The following is a 22,872-nucleotide window of genomic DNA, read 5'->3' as shown; positions in this document are numbered from 1 at the left end:
AGGGCTCCTGTTTACTGCCCCCTGACATTATTTCTGCATTTCATGGTAGTACTTCCTTCCATTTCTTTCCATTACAAACACTAAATAATGCTTTGGTGTATAGTTTCCTGAAGATACATTAATGTTTCTGATCTAAGAGGTGTCTTCTACATTTCTGTGTAGAGACCCATCATGCACAGAAGATACTGACAGTAGGCAATTAGCCCTAATGATACTTCTTTATTGGGAGAACATCTATTAGTTCTGTGGTGACAACAGCAGGAGATATTTTTGTCGACTGCTTATACCATGATTCAGGCTGTTTTATAGACTAGTAACTGAGATACTTTTAGTATCTAACATGAAAATTGCATGCTGCCATAGGCTTTTCACCCATAAATCTTAATGTAATCTGTCATTTCTCTGCTTTAATATGACAGGTATATTATTGAAATGACAGCTATGAGATCATATTCTTTCTACATCTTGCAGAAAATAAGCTGTGAATTTTGGTCCAATGAATTTTTAGTCTTTTTGTAGTCAGATGGGACTACACACGCTTTTCCATCTTACTTTTTTCCTCCCTCTGTGGTTCCAGAAAATAAACTGAGCAGTCTGATCCAGCAGTTCTAGATAAACATAGAATTTTTTAAAAATACACCCTGAAATTAGTTCAGAAATTCTGTTTAGTCTATTTCCTTTATTGAAGTCATTACCAAAAGAATGCCACTCAGGTAAGCAGTGGTTAATATAATTTCATTAGAGACAAAACTTCTTAGCTGTCAGAAGAAATTATCTGATGTTTTTAGACCTCCTCTCTTCTGAATATATTCTTGTTAAGTACAAAACCTTTGTATTAAAAGCAAATGACTTGTTGCCTTAAAAAACAAATACCAATATTTCCTAACTGTAGTGCACAAAGTATTTAATTAAGAAAAATATTTCTTAGATTGAGTTTTCTAACAGTAGTTGGAAGAGAACTTGTACCAGTGTTCTTCAAGTATTGAGAATATATTTTAGTCCAGTGCTATAGATTTTTGACTAAATATATTTTATGCTTAAATCTTTAGCATTTAGGGCTGATTTCTTTCAGTGGGCCCTCAAGGATTCTGCTTTTAAGTCTTCTTGTCCTTCCCTTGGAAAGGGAGATAAATATGTATCTACCAGATAACTCAGAGACTTAGAGAACGAGTCAGAGAAACTCGTAACTACACAGAGAGTTGAGGGAGACCGTTTTTTTCTCTCAGCCACTAACCTAGAAGCTTGAAGTGAGCCAAGGAATAAGCATTTTGCAACCCTGTTTCCTTCCATAGGCCCATTTTTATCTGATGATTCCATTATTTATGTCTTTAGTCTATTATTTGTTCCTCTATTCCATTATTTATTAGAACTCAGGGAACAGAGCACATCTGCAGTTTATGCAGATACAATTGTCATGCTAGAGCACTTCAAGCTGGTGCTTTCTTTGTATATTGCAGTATTTGGTGGCAAGAGAAAAATAAATACTATCAGGGAATATGCAAACAGTAGGTGTAATGCATTTATATTTATCTATAGGACACTTTATTAAATTCTCATTGTTGATATAGGAACCAGCAACACTGTCTCTAGTTTTAGTTCATATTCATCAGAGAAACTGACAGAAAAAGACTAATGTAGATGTTCAAGTGATGGAAAATAGTAAAACTGGAAAAATTAAGTTTATGCTTGCATAGTCACTGACGATGATTTCAACAGGTGTATTGTTTTTCCTGAGGTCTTTTCCTGTAGAAGGGAAAAATACAACATACTGTTTACTTGCCTATAAATATTTACTTTGCTGTTCTACAGAGCAAGCAATTCATGGTGCTTAGAGAAGTATGTCTTTAACAATACAGCATCCTTTTCTTGAGCGGTCACTGACAGTAAATTTGGATACAACAGCCCATTTTAAAATCTGTGGCAGTGAGTTGTCAATACAAAGATTGAGATTTTTTGCTTTCAGGAGTAGACAAGAAAGAAAATGTTTGATGTTCTCATTTAGTATTGAACATTTATGTGAAGTAAGTAGTATTTACAATGCTAGTAGACTTTAGAAAACATTTCTCACAGAAACAGAGCATCACCAGAAGCTCACTGTTTTAATTTGCACTCATTTAATGTTTCTGCTAGGTTTACTCTAAGATATATATATATATATATGACAGCAGTGATAACTACTGTCAGTTAAGCACTTGTGCTTGAGATTATTGATTTCTCATGTACCTCCAGAATAAAGAGTCAAAAAATGAGGATGGATACTATTTCTGAATGTTTTTTCAAATATTTGAGAACAAAAATTTTGTTCTTTCTTGCTAAGTTTTTACTCCTAAGACAAACTCCTTGTGGAGTCACAGGTCAGAATTTACTTTGTATTACACTGGGTAGAGTTAGACATTTCTGCTTGGAACTTGGCAAGAAGTGCATCTTGGTTGGGAGTGATTTCTTTAGGAAAATGTGCTGGATCTAAAATTTGTCTTGAAGAAACTAAGAATCAGCTCTTGAGTGCCTTGATCACTGGGCTGTGTAGTGATGGTCCTGCTACTTGTTGTCTGGCCCAGAAGAACCAGGTTCTTTTTTACAGGATATCATTATTTCAAGGCATGGCATGCTCTGATTCAAGAGGAGTCTGTGTTCATGTGGTTGTGATAGTCTGCTCTGTTGTAGATTTGATTTTTTAACTGCTTCAAGCAAAAGAGGGTGTTGAACTCAATTGCCTCGTTTCCTGTGGGAACACTGCATCTACTGCATCGTTGTCTGTGCTTTCAGAAGTAAATATGGCAGTGTTTTGGGAGATCTGTCTTCAAAGCAGAGTTGTGTTATTCCTCTGTTACCTGTGCTCAGAACTCACAAGGGGGCCTAACACAGGCTGGCATTTACAAGACTAATATTATTTATGTTGTAGACTTCAGTCTCTTGAGGTTCTTTGGGGAGAGGCTGTCAGGGTAATGGATGCCTTTACTCTTGTGTCCTGGCACAACCAACTTTGATGTGATTGATCTTCCTGACAAAGAGGATAAACTATTGGTCATCTTTTGGGAAGACACTGTCTGGAATGAATAAACCTATCATCCAGTTTAATGTTATCACAGGGAAGATTTTATTTTTTGGTCAATTTCAAATAAAGGGGCATTGACTATATACAGTTTCAATCTTGCTATTAAATATTAATTTGGAATTTTGTTTTTATTTCTGTTTAAAAACTATGACATTTCTCCAGTATATATGATCATAGTATTAATGGAGTAAGGTTTAAAAAATATAAAATGCATGTTTAGGCTTTTGCAAGGGTTTGAATTTATGTACTTTGTGCAGCTCAGTTGAATTCAGAAACTTGTTTTTTCTCTATTCTTTTGTATTCCACTCATAGAACAGAAAATGTGATTTGCAAACTCTAGAGAATACTGTGTTAAGTTATAATTATATAAAGTACTTAAAAAAATCAGACATCATTACTGTGCATAATAAGTCTTCTATTGTCACTTAAAGGTTATAATAGTATGTTGATTCTTTAATAAAAGAAACAAGAACATGGAGCTCTTGAATATTTAGTAATGGATTATTTTTAATTGTAAAATTATCTTCATTTAGCCTTATTCCTTAAATTTATTATATATGGTACATTTTTTTTTTTCAAATAAAATACCTATTCAATATCCAGTTAATCAGAAATGCTTAGAAATTTCAATGACGCTATAAGTCTGTGGATATTGAGTAAAGTTTAATAAATGATATGGATTGCGCTAGACTGTCCACCAGAAAGAAAAGTTTACATACGACATGTCTTTAAGAATCTATTAGCTATATACAGCATATATTTAAATCATGTAGCTGTGTAATAGGGAGGGAGGACTGCTATTGAAAACAAAGGAATTACTGATGGTCCCCAGCATGATAAAACTGCGTTTTTGTTTTTCAGGTCTTAGGAACAGATGAGGATGATATGGGGGATGGTTGCTCTCAGAAACTGGCTTCTGCCAAGTTCCTTCGACTTTTGCTCCTGATACTGATCCCATGCATCTGTGCCCTTATCCTTTTGCTGGTCATCCTGCTTACCTTTGTAGGTGAGTGCTTCTTTAATTAAGGAGACACTTCTTAAATTAAAGAGACTAAACTAAGTCCACGTTCTCAAGTGCTGGTATAACTGTAGACATTAGACATGTACGTTAGCACACTTACCTAAAAAACGAATCTACCTAGTCATTGTTTGTTGCAGAGAAGTAAGTCTGCTATTTAGATTTGTATCCTTCAAATGTATTTAAAGTGTCCATGAGGAAACCTTTTCTGGTTTTCTTAAGGTAGATTTTTGGGGAACACATTATCTTGAACATGTTAGATAGTTTTCAGCAGCCATTTTACAAGTACAAAAGATACATTTGCTATAATTTTAGATCACTATCAGTAGAATGGAATATATATCCGTTTATGTCACATGTTCATATGCAAATCCAATTCTTATTTTCAGGTGAAATTTAATTTATAAATAGCCACAACTTTTTCTGAATAGCATACAAAATATTAACTATTTAACTAAGGAAAATTATGTTCATTTCTTTTACATACAAGATATGTATCAATGCAGAACTCCAAATATGTTTTGTGGAAACTGGTTCAAGGTATTAATAGATTTCATAATGGCTGAGTCTGTGAAGTAATTTTCATAATTAAAAAGTGCTAATTTATTAGCATATTTTTTAAAAAAAGTCTTCCCTTTGTTACTTTTAGAAAAGCTGACATATCATTAAATTGCTTCAAGTACAAAATGAAAAGGACAATAAAACTAGGTTAAAGTTATTTTTTCAGGAAAAAAAAAAAGTTAAAAAAAACTGCTTTCAGTGCTAAGTGTTTTTGGGTTTTTTTCATTTTTCTTTTTGTTAGTGAGAACATTTTCTAATTGAGCTTCCTTAGGTACTTCAGAAGCACATCTGAAATAAGTGGGTAATGTATCCAGTATCCAGATATATAGATATAAATCCATTTTCCTATTTTAAACACTCCAATTTCAATACACATCTAACAGTCAAACGGGAAGCCTAGGAGGAAACTAAAGATGTCTCAAAAGCACTGTCAAAATCAGGACAATTTAAATCTGTTCTCTCAATTCAGTCTGTAAAGGATATGCAACACAACATTGTAGGCCTGTTCTTTTCATTTAGTTTAAGTTAAGGAAGTAAGAAAACCCCCAAAGCTAGTGAATGTTATGACTGACAGGTAAGTCTTGGGTTATATCTTTGAACTAAGAACAGTCTGAAATGGATTAAGAGCAAGTAAGTCTTGCAATTAGGAAATATGAAGCCGTTAAATTGGCTTTCCTTATGTTTAGCATTCCATTTGTATCTTTCATATCCTCTGCCCTAGATTTTCATTCTTTGGTGAGAAAGCAGATAAAAAGTCAGGTGCATTTACATCAGCTCTACTCAATCTCTTCCTCAGGCATATATTGACCTGTCATTGTGTGAAATCCTCTGGGAAATGGGGCCTGTTCTGATCCCACTTACATAGCGAAAATCGTGACTATCTCCTCTTAAGTCAACGTCATTACTGTAGGGTAAAGAATAAGGCTTGGTGTTAACCCAAGTCTAAAACTGGCAAAGGTCCCTTTAGAAGCAGCTTTTGAATTAACATTTTGTAATTTACTGCTCTTCTCAGCAGCTTTCATTTTCTATGCACTGATAGTCTAGAAGCAAATATATTTGATGGCCAGAATCAGATGAACTAATACTGTGGACATTTAAATTGCGTGTAAAAGAATATAGTCTCTTATACTAACTAACAATACACTATATTTAAAATAGTACTTCATGTTCATTTCAGGTCAGTAATAACTGAACTCTGATATTGGTATGAAGTCTTACCATGTAAGAAATAAGTTGAGAGTATTGAGGGGCTAAAAGAAATTATTTGATAGGAGGGAGGGCAGGGGGGGCAGGGGAAAGGAAAGGAGAAAAAGAGAGAGAAAGAAAGAGAGGAAGAAAAAGAAGGAAATAAATGACTGCAGTTTAACTGATGTGCAATAGTTTGGTGTTCTATGAGATCTTCATAGTATCAGTAATGTGCCCATTTCTCCAGAGTGCAGAGTCATGGGTACAGACCCTGCAGGAGAAATCTCAGTTTGTATGTGCTGGCCAGCTGTACTAGTGAACAGCTTTATTTCCTTTTGCAACTGCCCCATACTTTGTTAGGCTGCTTTGCTCCGTTTCATTAGCTTTTAAACAGACTTGGTCTCTTTGAGCTTTCCTGCTCTGAAGAGCTAGAAATCTTCCACAGTTTACACTGCCAGAATCTCATCTTACTAGCTTGAACAGTGTGACTATTTCTTTAATCTCTTAACTGTTCATTTTTAAGAAAACTCTCATTTTTTAAAAACCTGTTCATATTTAAACAAAACATTAATTCCCCAGAGTGAACAGCAACTGGAAATGATCATTAAAACTGCTAGAAAGTGTTGCTTTGAAATGAATGTGTCTGGTCCCAGTAGGTCTATTTTGTACCAAACACAATGAAGGCCTGCATACTGTATGTTTCTGTCATCTGGACATGCCTAGCTGTGGCTGGAGACACAAACTGAAAATGGTTACATGTATTTGTTAACTCATTAACTATCTGGCTTATGACTATCTACAGGTCTGTATGAACCCAGTCTGAAGAATAGTTGGATATAGTGTGACTGTATGCATGAATAAAATGCATGTTCTGTATGTGCTGCGTCTCTGTTAGCAAACATTGATAGAGAGTAATTAATTTCACTGAAGAGATTAATAAAGAACTGATTGGTTGAAAGCATCACTCTGTTTTCATACATATCTTGAAATTTAAATACAGATGCTATAAAAACATATCTAGTAAGCTTAATTTAAGATTGAAGATATGCAGTAGTGTTTTTAGGGGAAGGGTAGGGGCGTGGATGAAAATTAAGGCAAGTGGGAGCCCAGTGCAAAGAGTAAATTCTGCAGCCTAGAATAAAGTGCCTAAATATGGTGCATTGGTTAAAGGAAAGGATAGGAGGAGAATGTGGGAGAAGAAAGAGGTGACTCAAAAAGGTGCCCTAAAACTCTTTACAAACTGAGTGGAAAGAGAGCTGTCATCTAGAGCTAACAAGTGGGGAATGCCAGAGGCCTACGCCTGCCTCCCTCGAGGGCGTATGGACCTGAGCCAGGCTGATGTTACTTTGGAGGGAAAAAATGTTAAAAATAATTTTAATACTGCTCATTGTCAGTGGAGATGATACAATTAGGAAGTTCTTTTCTGTCAAAGAGGTTCGTTGTGTGGTTCCCCTGTTAAGAGTTGTTATCACTAGGAAACTGTAAAAATGTAACAAAAAATGCTGTTGTTGGAAAGATGGGTTGAAGAAGCAAACAAGCATTTGGGGATCTCAGTGAAAGAAGTAAATCACCTCATGGCAGTGATAGACATAGTTGTTATTATTTGTTGTTCCAGAAAAAGAATGAAATTAGTCAGAGTGAGAAGACGATAGAATCCAGTGGGTAGCCTCAATATTTTGTTTCACAGTATTTATTTGACCACTGTATTAAACCAAAGGGGGTTTTCAAACATTTTTCAAGAGTTTACCTGTCTTGTAATGTATTGTCTCTTATTCTGCTGAGTGATACATAAATAGCTAATGATTTAAACTTTAATTTCAAATCAGTATTAATAGCTCTTTGGGACCAACATTTTACCGCCTTTTTCTATTTTTATGCTGAGTGGAAGAGATGAGTCTAGGGAGGAGGAGAGAGCATGTGAAAAAATACCTTAAGCTGTTCTTGAATTATGGAAAAATACTATGCACTTTCCCAAAGGAGTTTAAAAAGCTTATTTTAACTTACTGAGAACGGCAAAAAAAGCCTAGTAAAGTTTGAAACTTGAAACAAAGTAAGGTTCCGAATTCTAGAGATTCAGTGCTTTGTTTGAACACAAATATCTGGCATCCAAATAAAGCCACATTTTAGTGAGCCCAACTTCTGAGCACAACCACTTGCTCTTCCTTAAACTTTAGCAAATCATATTAATATTAGTCCCTTTTTGTGAAAATGCACTTACTGTTTTGTTTGACCAGAGGACTCAAACAAAAAAAAATGCTGCTTAAATCATTTGCAGGTGGGAGATTTTTGGTTGCTTCTGTAAAATACACACAGTAAATTCCTCCAAGCCCCAATGATATATGAACATCTGCTGGTGGAAAACCAGAAACCCTAGTATTTATATATATATATTTATATATATAAAGTTCCCCTGGGTTTGTCCAGTAGAAGTTTGACATAAAGATTTACTCAGTTAGTGACACTGGAGCCAAACCAAAACAATCCAGCCTGGATAAGTGAGGATATGGTAAATCTCAAATGGTAACTGTTTAATTGAAACTCACTGTATTTTTTTACTATTTGCATTTGCAATAGTTAAAGGTTACTCATTAAAAAAGAAAATGCTGACATTTCTCCTTCTTCTATTCCAGTTGTCTTTTCTCCCTTAACTAACTCTAAAGCTTTCCAACCCAAAGTCACTTCAGTTAGAGTCTTCTGGCATTTTTGGTTACTTGTAGCTGTGATTAATAAACATTTCTGCCTGCCCAGTCCCTGAATTTCAGACCAGTTAACTGATTTATTTTAGCAGCAGAGTTCACAGAGAAGTGAGAATAGGAATTCAATAATGGGAATGGGCTCAGGATGATTCCTTTTATTTTTTTTTAATAATCTCTAGATGAACTGTGTCTTTATGATTGTTAAGCTCTTTTACCCGCCAGTGTCAAAAATTGCTTTTGCTATTTACTGAAAAATTTCTTCTATTGTAATACAGAATGGTACTTCTCTTGTAGCATTAAATATGACTCTAATACATTTGGTTAAAGAATTTGAGATAATATTTGTCATTTCTATTATAGATAAATAAGTTATATGTTCAACACATGTTTAAGATGTCTTCTTTATTATTTGGATTACTAGGTTAAAGATCAATTATCTTACTATGTAGTTTAAATTCCTGATGCTTGTGGGATACATGTACTTACTGTTTTGATTTGTGAATTATAATTACTTGCAACTACTGAATGCATGCAGCTAAGAAAAGTTTGGTTTTGTCTCTAATATAATAAAATGATCAAAAAATAAAGCCAGGGACTGAAATTTTAGACAATAACTATATATTTAAAATTCAATATCAGAGAAGAATGACAACTCAGGGGCCCATATTTAGCAATGGTAGTTAAATTACATAATCTTATATAGAGAAAATACTACCTCTTTCCATTTTACAAATGAGTGAATATGGAATAGTTAAAAATGTATTGATTGCCTTAAAGCTTCAGAATTGGACTTTGGAAGATGGTGGTGCTATGAAAACAAGAGATGATGCAATTTAAAACGATAAAAAATAGCATTGTCCATCTTATTAACATAATGATAGAATGAATGCATGTTGAAGCTCCTTGAAATTGCACTCTGTAGTTTTAAACATGTAAGTATTCAGTGACATACTATAAATATGATTAAAATATTTCAAGCACATAGAAGCATTTGTTTCTCTATTTATCCTACAACAACCGTGTTTTATGTGCTTCTGTTATTTTGTTGCTAGATAGAATTCTTAAATTTGTCTTTAATTTTAATATTAAAATACTTTAATTATATAATTTTATTTAGTATTAACTTTCAAAAACAAATTGGTAACACTCTTCCAGGTGATGGTAATTTTGGTGTTTTTTTTCCTTTATTGCAGGAGTGTTAGAAAAAACATGCTTTTATTCAAATGGCAGTGAGGGCCTCACAGGTGACTTTGAAACGTCTCCTGATCTTTTGCCAAATATGGTTGAAAATAGTTCCGAGACTGATCCCACAGTGGATCTCAGCACACAGCCCTCTTCTTGGACCACCACGCCTTTATCCCACATTGACCAAATGAACAACAACTCAAATATATTTAGAGAGTCTTTCCAGGAAAATTCCTTTGGTCCCCCAACTCAAGCCACAGTGCTCAGTCGTCAGCCTGCCTCTGAAGCTGCTTTGGCAGAGGGCTCTGAAGACAACACCCACCTGTTTTCCACTACAGAGAAGATGATGTTGTGGTCTACAGATGCTTCTTTTAACAACACAGAGAGGATGAGCACTCTGCCAATATTAAGTCCTACCCGTCCATCTGTGTCACAAAAAATGGATCAGAAAAAAAGTAAGTTTATATTTTATTTGGCTCCATAGTTCTGTCCCAAAAACTACAGAGCATACTATTGACATGCTACCCTGTGTGTTTCTGTGAGGTTTAAGGAATGTGTGTCCCTTTTGATAATTTATTTTGTTGTGTACATTCCATGTTGCAATCAACTGGTTTCTTATCAGAACATTTGTTCAACCTGTTAAGGAAGATGCAGTAAATTCTCTCAGTATGAAAACTTAAAATACATTCTTCAATTGGTGATAATCAGGCTTGCATAGGCTAGAAATGAGTTACTGCACTTACTAATTCTGTAGATTGTATATCGTTTCTTTAAAACGATGTAAGTGGCAAGTACATTCCTGATCTTGGCATCTAATTGCAGTTACAACTTTTTCTGTCTTAATGGATAAATTCTCTAATTTGACACAGTTTTTCTGTGTAGCAATGAAGTTCCATTGGCATTTTTGAGAGAGAGTAACAACAATTAACTGGGACTAGGACTTTTTTTTTTTTTAACTATGAAGGTAGGTGCATTTTTTTAATGCCATAGTAAAAGTTATTGATTCATCATGTTAGTGGTAATGAAGGATTCCCTGATACTGCTTTGCTAATCACTGAAACACAAGTGTACCATATTGAAATGAATCCGTTTCTCTAGAGCTGCTTATCATTCGTTTTATCTTAATCCCACCAGAGCACAGAGCAAAACTTATTCGTAAGGTCATTGATAAAATGTAATGTAAATCACTGATTTATCAGTATTTTCTTCACTTCCATAGACTATAGTGTCTTCATAAACCATTTGAATGGTTCAGGCTTTTTGCAGGTTCTATTTGCTAAATGATGTTTCTTATGTAGATTTCTCTCTTTTTGTCCCCCTGCACCCCAAACTCAAAATAAATTTATATAAATGGACACTTGAATCCTATTAGTGATTAATATATTTACTTCTTTTGGCAACTTAGCAAATTATCACTGTGTTAAGGAACAGAAAGAAAGCATAATGTGCTACACTACAAATATTTTCATAATCACATTTGAGATACCTGTAATTCCAGGAAATGTAGATGAAACAGTGTAAAGCCCTTTTGCCTTTTCTTATGTTGTTGAAAGAAACTCTTTTGAGGTGCATATAACAAGCATATGTAATATGCATATGTGTGTGTATGGCACATGATATTTTTTCCTACTACAGTGTAAATGCAGGGACAGCACTACAGTGACTCAGGTTAGCCTTAGGTCTGCATTTCTAATCTTTTTGGTATTATACAGAGAGGCACTTTTAGCACTTTCCAAGTATGTGTTCTATTCTGGTAAGTGCATCTCATTCCAACAGCAGTATGACTGCATGTATATTCGGTAGGCGTGACTACTTGGAATTCTGTTGTGGCGTAGTATTTTCTGTGTAAAGAGAAAAGGACAAAAGGTTTCCAAAGACAAATTTGAAATACCACAGATTTCTTAAAACAACCCACAACAACAACAAAAAAATCCCATCTCCAACTGAGATACTTTGCCCAAAAACAAAACCCAGAGATAGAATATTATTAATCAATAACCTCACAGTTTTTGATTCAACTTTCAAGTGTTTTGGTTAGCTGTATTCATGGGGACATTGTCTTAATTCTGTGTGTAGATTAAAAAGACAAAATAAAACATATATATATTTTAAGTATCCAGAAGAATTTGATCTCGTAATAACTGTGTGTTCCCATGGCTCTCCAAGGCATGGAGGACTAGAAAGCAGGGGCTTTCTAGCACTGTTCTCCTCACTTCCTTCCTTGTCCTGGCCTTTGCATATTAACTCCTTATACTCGTCTTTAGCCTCTTTGATCTCTTTTTTTTCCACTAAGCTTGTTCATGGAGAGATCCTAAGGTACCACAGAACATGATCTGATGTTCACAGGATGTTGTTATGTATTCTGATGTGGAGGGCAATGAGATATAACTAGGAGATGAGATATAAATGAGTTTTGGAGGAGTGAAACTGGAATATTCTTTTGGAGTAAAAAATATTTTATTGGGACAAGTAAAACTTAAAGACCATATCAGATTAGTGGTAGTAGATCAAATGATTTCTCTCTTGCTTAGTGTCTGAATCCAGCTGTGAACATTAGCACATGCCTGAAGAAGAATAAACTCTGGGTGGCCTGCTGAGGCATTTGAATGCCATGTGGTAGCAGATTCCAGTGATCTGCAGTGAGTCCTGGTGAGCGCTCCTTTGTCCTTCCATGAGTTGACGTAATCACTTTTGAAGCCATGTAAAATGAAGGTTTGAGTTTTTTAAGCATATTTTTAAAGGAAATTAACCCTAAATGAAGTGTCAGGCTGTCATTATCAATGCACGCTAGCAGATCATTTGTGAGTGCAAGTTTCATCTGGTTCAAATATGGGGAGGTGAATCTTTCTCTTCATTTAATAAACATATGCAACTTGCAGTTTATGCTGGTTTTCTGCAGTACAATAAAAGATAAATGATACATCATATGACATAGAGACTGCCAGTTCAAAGACAACCGAAATTCTGTGAATGCATTTGGACTGGTATTCATGTGGCTGTTAATTTTTTGGTCTGATGCTAGTGTCCCTAGTGCTGGATTTGCTTTACTGGTGGACCACAGCTTCAGTAAAAGACATTAAGAAGAGAACTTAGAAATATTGTGACCATATGGTATTCCGTTAAGACATAAACATAACTAAGATGTTGCTGAGTTACTAAGTGGAGGGGAATGAAATTTGGCACATATGACATCAATTATTTAAGAAGTCCTTGAAGAAGAAGGAAGTTCTTAGGCAGAAATTCTAGCAAAGAATAGATTAATGGGTAAATAGGAATGAATGATGCAATAAAGAAGAGATGAAGTAGTTTATTTCCATTTTACAAGGGGAAGCAATGCCTCACAAACCTATTAGAAAGTTCTTTGAAGGAGACAGTGATAATCCGGGTTAATACAACATACTTGGCTTTTCAAAATGCTGTTAATAAGAGTCTTCACCAAGAAGTCTTACAGACCTCTTCCTGCAGACTATGTGTTCGTTAAAAGACAGAAGGAAAAATAAGAATGAATGGCTAGGCTCCAGAATAAAGAAGGCTGCTGGTAGAATCTTACAGACCGACAGTGTTTTCTGATCAGGGAAAACAGAAAATACTCAAGTAATAACATTTCTGCTAATACAGATTTAGCTCCCTAAAATGAATAGCTGGGACTCACATAAAGGTTTCATAGTGGAGACAGTGACTGATAAAATGTTTAAATGACTGTGCCAATAGATATGAAGGAATGCTGGAGAGCGGGAAACAATGAGAACTCTATCAAATACAATGCTGGACTTTGAGCTAGTGTTGCCACCAAAAGAAGGACCTGATGGTTTGCTGCAGTCAGCATTCTGTCTCCATGAGAGCCCTCATCATGAAGTCTACAAAGAACAAAATGGAAAATATCGCTACATCAGTGTGTAACTTCAGAAAGATACCAGTCAAATTGGAAAAGGCAAATAGCAGGCAACCAGACCAGCAGAGACTTGAAAAGACTTAGATGTGGGGAGGCACTAAATAGAAGGAAGACACTGTTTTCCTACTGGAAAACAGCTGGCTTATGAGTGAGTAAGTTTTTTGTGGTGGATAGCCAGACCATTTTGAGTGTCTAGGTGATAGAACAGTTACTCAATGCTTTTCATTATATGAGGAGTTGTCTTTTTTTTTTTTTTTTTTTTTTTTGCCTATCAAGCAGTAAACTCAAAAAAAAAGGAGACCTCAAGGAACTTACTGCCACAAGATGATGGGAAAACCAGAAAGTATGGAAATGCTTGGAGAACTCTGTGAGAGTTGGTCTGTTGGGGCTCATAGAAACAATAGTCCACTGGCAATTTCTGACTTGTGAAGGTTCAAGATTTTATGTTGCCAGAAAAGTTGTTGTTGTAGTTCTAGGTAGATGTTTCTTATATTTGCCCAATATTACTATAATTTTTTTGAATATATAATGAAGGCCCCTACCAAAAGTCAGCTTCTGAGTTAAAAGTATCCTGTGTTACCTCTCTGTTGGGAAGTGAGCAAAGGAATATGTTTTTCCTATTGAGGGATTTGAGTTTGTGTGACTTCATATCTAAATGTTTTCTGGAGGCTTGGACTGTAGTCCTAAGTCATGAGGAGGGCTCACTGGAGAGTTTTCTGATAGCAAAACCATCAGGATTTAGGTCTTAGGTCAACCAATAGGTTCAGTAGTGTTTATTCATATAATTTGAAGTATACGCAGTAATATTCTGCCCATCTGTCAATCAGTGTTTAACAAAAAAAAGACCACATTTTAAATAGTAAATATTGTAAAGAACAAAGCATGGTTTCCCAAGGAAATATTAATACAATTTATTGCTACTTTTTTCTCTTTGAAATAAAAGCAGACTGCACTGAGGCAGTAAAGTGGGAGACTTGATTCAAATGAAGCAGACTCCCTGTTTTCTAATGCTGATGATTTGGGGAGACAGGAAGAAGTAGAGAGAGTGATGGCCTGGCCGACGTTCTTCCTAGAAAAACATGCTGTAGATGAATGAAATATACACTGGGACAGGAAGTATTAATATCTGATTTTGTGTCTTTCTCTCACTGCTGTATTTGCATATGTATATTTAATATCCTTTTTTCTTGTGCCAAGTCTCCCATAGATCTTCCCTAGCAGTCTAGTAGGGCCTCTGCCACTTCGCAAAATCAGTTTTAGCAGAGAACTATGCCGCTGGCCAGAGCCTAACGTGAAAAGTAACATGGCTAGGCTTCATCTTCAGCCCTGCCCGTCCGTGCGGGGCATCCCGCGGGCGGCGCGGGGCGGCGCGGGGCGGCGCGGGGCGGGGCGGGCGCGGGGCGGGCGCGGGGCGGGGCGGGCGCGGGGCGGCGCGGGGCGGCGCGGGGCGGGCGCGGGGCGGCGCGGGGCGGGCGCGGGGCGGGCGCGGGGCGGCGCGGGGCGGGCGCGGGGCGGGCGCGGGGCGGCGCGGGGCGGGCGCGGGGCGGGCGCGTCCCTCAGCACGGCCCGGCAGCCGCAGCGGGCCCGGCCGCGCTCCTGCCCCGCGCCGCCGCCAGAGGGCGCCGTGAACGCGAGTCGGCGTGGGGCAGGAGCAGGGCAGGAGGAGGGCCTGGAACTGGGCAGGAGAGGGGAGGAGATGGGCCTGGAATGGGGCCTGGAACTGGGCAGGAGAGGGGAGGAGATGGGCCTGGAATGGGGCCTGGAACGGGGCAGGAGAGGGGAGGAGATGGGCCTGGAATGGGGCCTGGAACGGGGCAGGAGAGGGGAGGAGATGGGCCTGGAACTGGGCAGGAGAGGGGAGGAGGGGGGCCTGGAATGGGGCCTGGAACGGGGCAGGAGTAGGACCGGAGCGGGGCAGAAGCGGAGCCGGGGAGGGGCAGGAGCGAGAGAGAAACACGGTCACTTGCACGAGTGTGGAGGAGGGTGAGCGCCTCCGAGCCCTTTAAATAAAGCAATTTATTGCTTTATTGCTTTAAAGGATGAAGTGGATAAGTGTTCTCTTAAAGGCGAGTCACTGTCTCAGAGTTTCAAAAAGCACAAGGTTTCTGTTTGCTTGCTTGCATCCAGGGGACCTTGGGTATTTTCACTTGTGCATTTTTGAAACTGAACGGCTTAATTTCTTTGCAGTCCTCCACTCAGCCTTGATGTTACCCTAATTCTTTTATCACTTAACCATGTTGAATTTATGCATGAAATAAATCTCTTTGTCACTGCCCAGCATTTCTTATGTATTTGGGGTTCTGCCACTGCTAGAATTCTACTACACGGGATTTTGTGTTCTGCTGCTACTACTACAGAGAGGGTCCAGCTCACCTTTCTGTTTGGTAGGAAAGAGCAATATGAAAACCACTGTGGGGATAGCTGGACACAATATGTCACAAGTGTGCAGAAACAAGAAATTCCATGTCTCTTCTGTGCTGCTCATATTAAAGGCATCTTTTCCTGCTGAAGCTAAGGTATCCAGTAACTGCATCCCAAGTCAGTCCATAAGCTTGAGTCTCCCTAATCCCCAGCATTTCCAGCAGTGACCTGATAAATAATTTTGTCTTTTAGCTCAATTTGTGTTTAATTACTCATACAAGTTGGACTAGACTCCGTTGTGTAAGGAGTAATAGCAGCACTGGACCCATGGTAGATTTTTAGGGTATTCTTGTCCTCAAAAAATTCAAGATGTTGTTAGAACATTATTTTCTCTTGAACAGAAAATACTTTTAGTTTTTCAGATTGGTACAGAAGAAAAAAAGCAGTGTTCTAAATGTCAGGCCAGGAATTTATTGTCATTCAAATGTATCTTTGTCATGCAAATATAAGCATGAATATAGACTAATATGGTAAAAATTTATTTTGTTGATGCTTGAGTCCATGTTTGAGAGTGTTTTCTCTTCCAGCAGTACAGTCTGTTTCATTACCTCACTTATACCTAAGTTTTCTGTTAAAATTAAAGATCGTGAAAAAAGCTGCCTTAAAATTTTGACAATACAATTCTTATTTAAGATTGCATTTTTTCACTAGTCAGAATAATCACTGGAGCCATTCTGCTTTTCTTCCCTAGAAAAAATTTAAAATTGAATTTGCATTTCAAAGGGCAAAATTAGTAAGCTAGGAGAAACGTGGATTTTCACAAAATTCATTATCAAGAACCTGTTTTTCATGAGTTTTACCATTGTTGCTTCTTATGACTACATGGGCATAGCTTGGAAAGGAAACCATGAAGATTCTGACATGTGAAATGTATTAGCTGAAATCCAAAAGATTCTTAAAAGCCATTGCTCACTATATAGAGCATTTTTTCATTACTATTTTTGTTTATAAGGGAAAAAAAGCTTGCTAGCTTTTATCACCTGATGTGTTGCTGCTGTCAGGTAACTGCAAGTTTGCCAGAAACTTCAGATACTTGTATGAAAATTGTAATGATGTTGTTAACATTTTAATACATTTACCTCTAGCTAAGCTTGTGATTTCAATTCTCTTTAATAAATTTGTGGCTCATTATTACAGTTCTTCTATTTGTAGTTAATATCTTCAAATTCAGTCTGATGAAACAATGTTATCTATCTAATAGACTACGGGTATTTGTTAGGATTAATATTGCAATAAGTACTGTGAATAACACACCCTCCTTGGAGTGCCATGTATTTTTACTCTTTGGCCTTGCAGTGGTGTGGTTTCCTTTAGAGAGATTCCCACTTCTACTGAACTTTGGAAATAAAATCAGCTTTGTTCTAGTTTAGATGATATGTGCTTCTGGAGTTGTGGATGTGTGTTCCTTTAAAAGTTGAAATGGAAGACTTTAACTTTACGCTTGTTTTACATTCATAGCGGGTTTCTATACTTTGTTGCTTATGTTTTAAACAGATGTTTGTTGTCAAATTGAATCATGAATTGACCAAGAGGCTAAGCAAGACATCAAGTGCTTAGTGGAACTTTCAGGAGTGGTAACAATAAAGCAAGGCATATCTGAAGATAATTGTTTGAGAGCTGCAGGCACTGGCTTTTTCTTCAGGTTGCCTGAAACTATTTAAAAAGTATTTGTGTGGCTATTTCAACAAGAAGATGATGTTAATAATATCTTTTTCTGTTCTGTATTATGACTGATCACTTTGTTTCCATAGATACACCTTACATCTGGTAGCAGTATGTGATTTTATGATTGATTAAAGTTTGTCTGTTTTGTGCTTCTGCATGGTCTGTTATGGATTATAACACAGAGAATGCAGCCAGGTGTGGGTACAGAGTCATCATTAATATGAAATGCTAAGTTCTAAACCCTTGTCGAAATATTGGAAGTCCAGAGCATTGATGCAACTAAGTGATTTACAATCACTGTCATCTTTCACAATCATGTGAAATTCAAGGACAACATAATGAGTACCATGGTGTTGTGGTTTGACACGGAAAGAGAATTTTTTTCCAGAAGGAAGAGGTCAATTTGGATATTGACCAATTGAGGGTGGACACACCTCTGAGAGCACAGAGGAGTTGAAAGCAGAATTCCCAGGGGAACTCATTCTCTTTGGTTCCGGTCAGTGCGCAGTGCAGCCTCCCCTGCCCAGCAACGAGCTGGGTGGGGAGGGGAAGCCCCATGGCCTGATGGAGGTGAGGCCAAAGGGTGGTGGAAGGACTGGAACCGGGCTGGCCCCTGCAGATGGAAGGGTGGAAGAAGTCTGGGATGTCTCCGTTCCCCCGCCTCCCCCAGAGTTTCTCTCCCGAGAGGGAGAGAGCAAGAGACAGCGGCAGTTCTGTCAGCAGTTCCACTGCGAGGAGGGAGGAGCGGGGGGAGCTGCGGGGTGCCCAGTGCGTGGGAGTTGCTGGATGTCCGGGCATCGAGCCATCCCTGGGAGTTCGGACTTTTAACCCTTCCTTGAGAAATGAAAGCTTGTGAATTTTTTCCTTCCCCTCCTCGGTTTGGAAGAGAGGAGGAGGGACACCGTGGACCCTGGGATGTTAGAAGGAGGAATTCTAGATGGGAGGGGGACAAGGAGTGGCTTTTGGCTGGACTTTTCCATGTTGGCCACAACCTGAACTAATCTTCTCCTCCAAGAGGGACTGTGTTTTGGGAGGATACCAGTGAGTCAAGAGACCTGCTTCAGCTGGGAAGAGACAGAAGTGGAGTGAACGGAGAAAAGGTTAGGGGGTTTGTGGTGGCTCCCCCTGTCCTGGAAAGGAAAGAGAAGAGAAGAAGATCTCTGTTCTTGAGCCCTCAGCCCCAGGGGAAAATGGGGGGGACTGTGGTCCCAAACAATGAAAAACTGAATCGTTGTTTTCTCCCCTCTTAGCAGGACATCCTTGAAAGGAAAAATCCTAAAAACAGTCTGTCCATCCATGCATTGGTGGTGAGAGCACTGTGTATGGAAAGGAGAAGTGTCACCATGGCAAACTTTTCTCCGGGCGGTGCCATGTGTGACATGGAAACACAGGATGTGGAGCTGTGTTTCTTGGGGGGTCTGTGGCACAGGAGAGACTCTGTTCCCTCGATGGACTGAGTATTGATTGTCTGGAGGGTGGAAACCTGATTTGGCTCCAGATTGTGTCTCACTGTGGCTTGTTGGAGTTGGGTGGTGGGGGGAGGAATGCTTCACAAGGTTTTCATTTGATTCTCTTTTCTTTTGTAGTAGTAGCTTAATAAAGTCTTTTTCTGTTATTGAGTTTGGGCCTGCTTTGCTCTGTTCTAGATTCCACTTCACAGCATTCAAGGGAGGGATCACATTTTCATGGAGGCACTGGCATTGTGCCAGTGTCAAACCATGACACATGGTTTGAAATCATTGTAGGGATGGGAATTTGAGAAAGTGACAAACAGCTAAATACAGCTAAAGATTAATTTAGGTATCAATCTGTGCACAAAATCTGTGTTTCTTACCTTTATTATGAATATTATATGAATATTATATGATTTTTTTTAACAATAAAAAAAATTGTACTCTCTAGTGAAAGGAAATAGCAGAAATTAGGAAAATCTTCTTCACTAGATGGGTAGTGCAGAACCCATCATCTGCAATGGCTGTAGGATCCTTTTACTTGGGTATTTCCAAGCCTCAAAGTCATGGATGACAATGTGCTGGCAGCAATCTTACTTGGAGAAGCAAGTTAGGTGGAGACCACCAAAGGACTCTTTCTACCAATAGTTCTGTGATTCTAGGGTATAAAAAAAATTGGAACTAGAACATGAACATTTTTCATGGTTGAAAAAAGTTCAACATTACAGCTGTTTTAATGGTATTTAAAATAATCCAAATTTTCATGGGGAAATGTAATTTCTCTCCAACTGACATAAGCAATTAAACAATGAACTATAAGAGAGAGAATTGAAGGAAGCTACTGATATTAGTAATAAATACTGATATTTCTTTTAAAGAACTAAATGGACTTTCCATTCTGTGAAAAGCAGTTGAAGTACAAGGCTTTTAAAATCTCCGTTTGCAAAAGCAACTTACAGGCATCATGTTCTTAAGACTTAAATACAGCCTGAAGTGACATACATCTGTAAGAAACATAATCATGTTAAGCTTTTAAACATTTTCTTTTTACCCACTGAAAAATAGGGTTGTTTTTGACCTCTAATTGCTCAGGCTGAGAAAATTTGTCAGAATTCTTTTTGTTCACACAACAAAAACATTGTGTAACTGGAACATTAAAGAATAACTGTATTAATGTAGTCAGCTAGGCTTGACTGTGAACAGAAGCATTCAGACTCTAGTGGCTGAAAAATAATTAGGCCTTCACTGAATATGTTAAAAATGCAATGCTTAAAATAAACTTCCAGTGCTATAAACAGGAGAGTCAGTAGCAGTCGGGTAAAGAAATGGCCAAGGAAGTTGTATCTCATGTCCTGCAACACATATTTTGCTAAATGGACTATCAAATTCAGAAGATCTAGGCTGCAGTGTTCCTGGCTAAACACAAACAATCTTTTAGAGACAATAACTCTGCTATAACAAAAGAAGCACACACATACCTCTGAAAAATATAGTTGTGGGAATTTCCCATAGGGAAAACAATTAATCTGTTAGACTTATCAGACTTAGGTAACTGGGGCTTTGGAGATCAGCATCCAAGTCTTAAACTTCCCCTGTGAATTTCCACATAGGAAACTGCAGGTTGGAAAGGATATTTTGTGTGTACTTGCAGTGTTTTGCTTTTCAAGTCAGGTGCTGTATTGCGCTTTTAGGTTCTAGACAGATTTTGCAGGGACGGGTTTGCTGAATTAGTTTTATCTGAAACTAAGGTGGGTATAATTCTAACTGTGAGATGTACTTGGAAAAAAGGAACCTAATTTCTTACTAAATAGATCAGAAGAGTGTCTATCCTAGAAAGGTAATTAACCAGAGAAAACTGGACAGCTCAGGCACAGCCTATTTCTATGCTGACTTATTCATAACCTAAACTATTATAAGTTTTTTACAAAGCACTGTGTGATTTTTTTCTTGTTTTGTTTTGAACATAGCTTTATTGGTACATAACTAAATGTTGTCAATCAAGCTAGCATTAGTTTTCACTTCTTGAAAACATGTCTGTTAGAAAAACCCCAACAAAAAACATCTGGATGCCTGCCTGGTTCCAGTGGAGGCTACCATTTTTTATTCCCCTTTTCTAAGAAAGGCCTGTCAAGAGGGGTAAAGTCATGCACATGTTTCAGAAGAATAGCAAAATTCTGTCCAGCTTAATGTACCATGGAAAGCAGCCTCTAATGATAGATATAATTGTAAAATTAATTTCAATATGTGCCTTTTGTTTAATGGTAGGCTCTTAGAAATATGTCTCCAATTTCATTAAAGAATTGTGTAATTAGGGAATGACTAATCAAAATACCAGATCTGGTATTTTGCAGCGGGGGTAAATATTCAGCCTCAGCTTTGGCTCTTGAGCTTACCTGCTCTCAGCTGTGCTTGCCCAAGGGATTAAAAAAGTATATGCTCCAGCCAAGGAGAGCAGCATCTGGAAACCACTTGCTGAGAGAAGTGGGGCTCCAAAAAATGAAGTGACTTGATGAAGTGTCCAGCCTTTTGCAATATTCTTTGGTCAAGAGAATAGCTAAGTTAGAATTTAAGACTTGCTCTGAGCAAGAAGTGTCTGGGGAAGACTGGGTGTGGTGTTCCACTCTGAAGCAGCTGGTACAGATTGCCTTAAAAAAATAATTATGATAACATTTCACCTCTGATCTAAAATATGAGTTGTATTTCCCTCATGGCTAATCCCCTCTCTGTCACCTGGGAGGTAGTGAATTGTTTTTCTCTCTACTGCAGGTGGTCAGTAGCCTTACCATGTCTCCCTTTGGTACCTGTGGAGCACAAGAGGGAGTTGACAATCACTCATTCCTTTCAAATTGTATAATTCATTAGCTGAATAAAATTAAATGCAGAGCAGTTGTTCTCAGCTAGTCCTGATGCCTGTCTTGTGTTTCAGATCCATGAATGGGATTTGCTGTTCTAAAGTTTGTTTTCCTCTTCTCCACATAAACTGTTATGAGTCAGATGGGTTGCATTAAAGGTCAGTGATACTGACGAAGTGTCCCCATTCCCTTTGCTCTGAACTGCATGCTTTTTATGGCATTTATTTGCTCAGTGAGCTGACTCAGCCCTAACACAGGCTAGGTTAGCTCTTGGGTAGTTTGGCGCAAAAGCTGTTTCAAAGGAAATGGCAAGCACACATGGTTGAAAGGAAGCAGTATGGCACCATTGCATCACTATTGCATTCAATTGTATTCTGAAATGTTTTCCTGATTGTGTTGGTTGACTTAAGAAAAGTCATGACCTTCTGTTGGAGACTTGGGAAATACCTTGCTTTTATCTTTAGGCTACCATCACTCTGACTGAGCCCTCAGGAGACACTAGTTTCTCAAATGTCTACCCACATGTAAATGTAACAAACTTACTACTGCTTGTATTCAGATTATGTCTTTGTGCTGTAATAAGGCTGTATAAATGCACTCCTCTGAAGCCTTTCTTTAGGGATCAAGACATTACAGATTTCATGTGTAATGAAGACATACACACACAATGCTTCTGATAATTTCCTGAAGTCAACAGGTGCCTGCTAGCACCTAAAATAAAAACTATTAGTGCTTTTACATAAGTGCTTCTTAATCAATTTTTCCATTTTGCAGTATACGGTAGAGGATCTCTGTTCTAGCAAATGAGAAATGCTTATTTTTCACAGCTAGAATAGGGGGTTCTTTTTGCATTGTTTCCCATCCCTTCAACATTTTTACATTTTGGTAGTG

General features: G+C 37.8%; 1 protein-coding gene across 3 annotated transcripts in view; it reads left to right on the top strand.

Annotated features, from left to right (window-relative positions):
* CORIN (corin, serine peptidase) overlaps nucleotides 1-22,872 on the top strand; it is a 114,573-nt gene that overhangs the window by 13,721 nt on the left and 77,980 nt on the right. For all 3 annotated transcript variants that reach the window (XM_085577848.1, XM_085577847.1, XM_021526370.4), the window contains exons 2-3: nucleotides 3,917-4,061; nucleotides 9,709-10,155. In XM_085577848.1, coding sequence (XP_085433974.1) covers nucleotides 3,941-4,061; nucleotides 9,709-10,155 — 568 coding nt within the window. In that variant the 5' untranslated portion in view covers nucleotides 3,917-3,940. The remainder of the gene's footprint in view (nucleotides 1-3,916; nucleotides 4,062-9,708; nucleotides 10,156-22,872) is intronic.

This window comes from Lonchura striata, chromosome 4, assembly GCF_050655825.1.
Source record: "Lonchura striata isolate lonStrDom1 chromosome 4, ASM5065582v1, whole genome shotgun sequence".
Lineage (NCBI taxonomy): Eukaryota > Metazoa > Chordata > Aves > Passeriformes > Estrildidae > Lonchura > Lonchura striata.
This window is presented reverse-complemented; position numbering and strand designations above follow the sequence as displayed.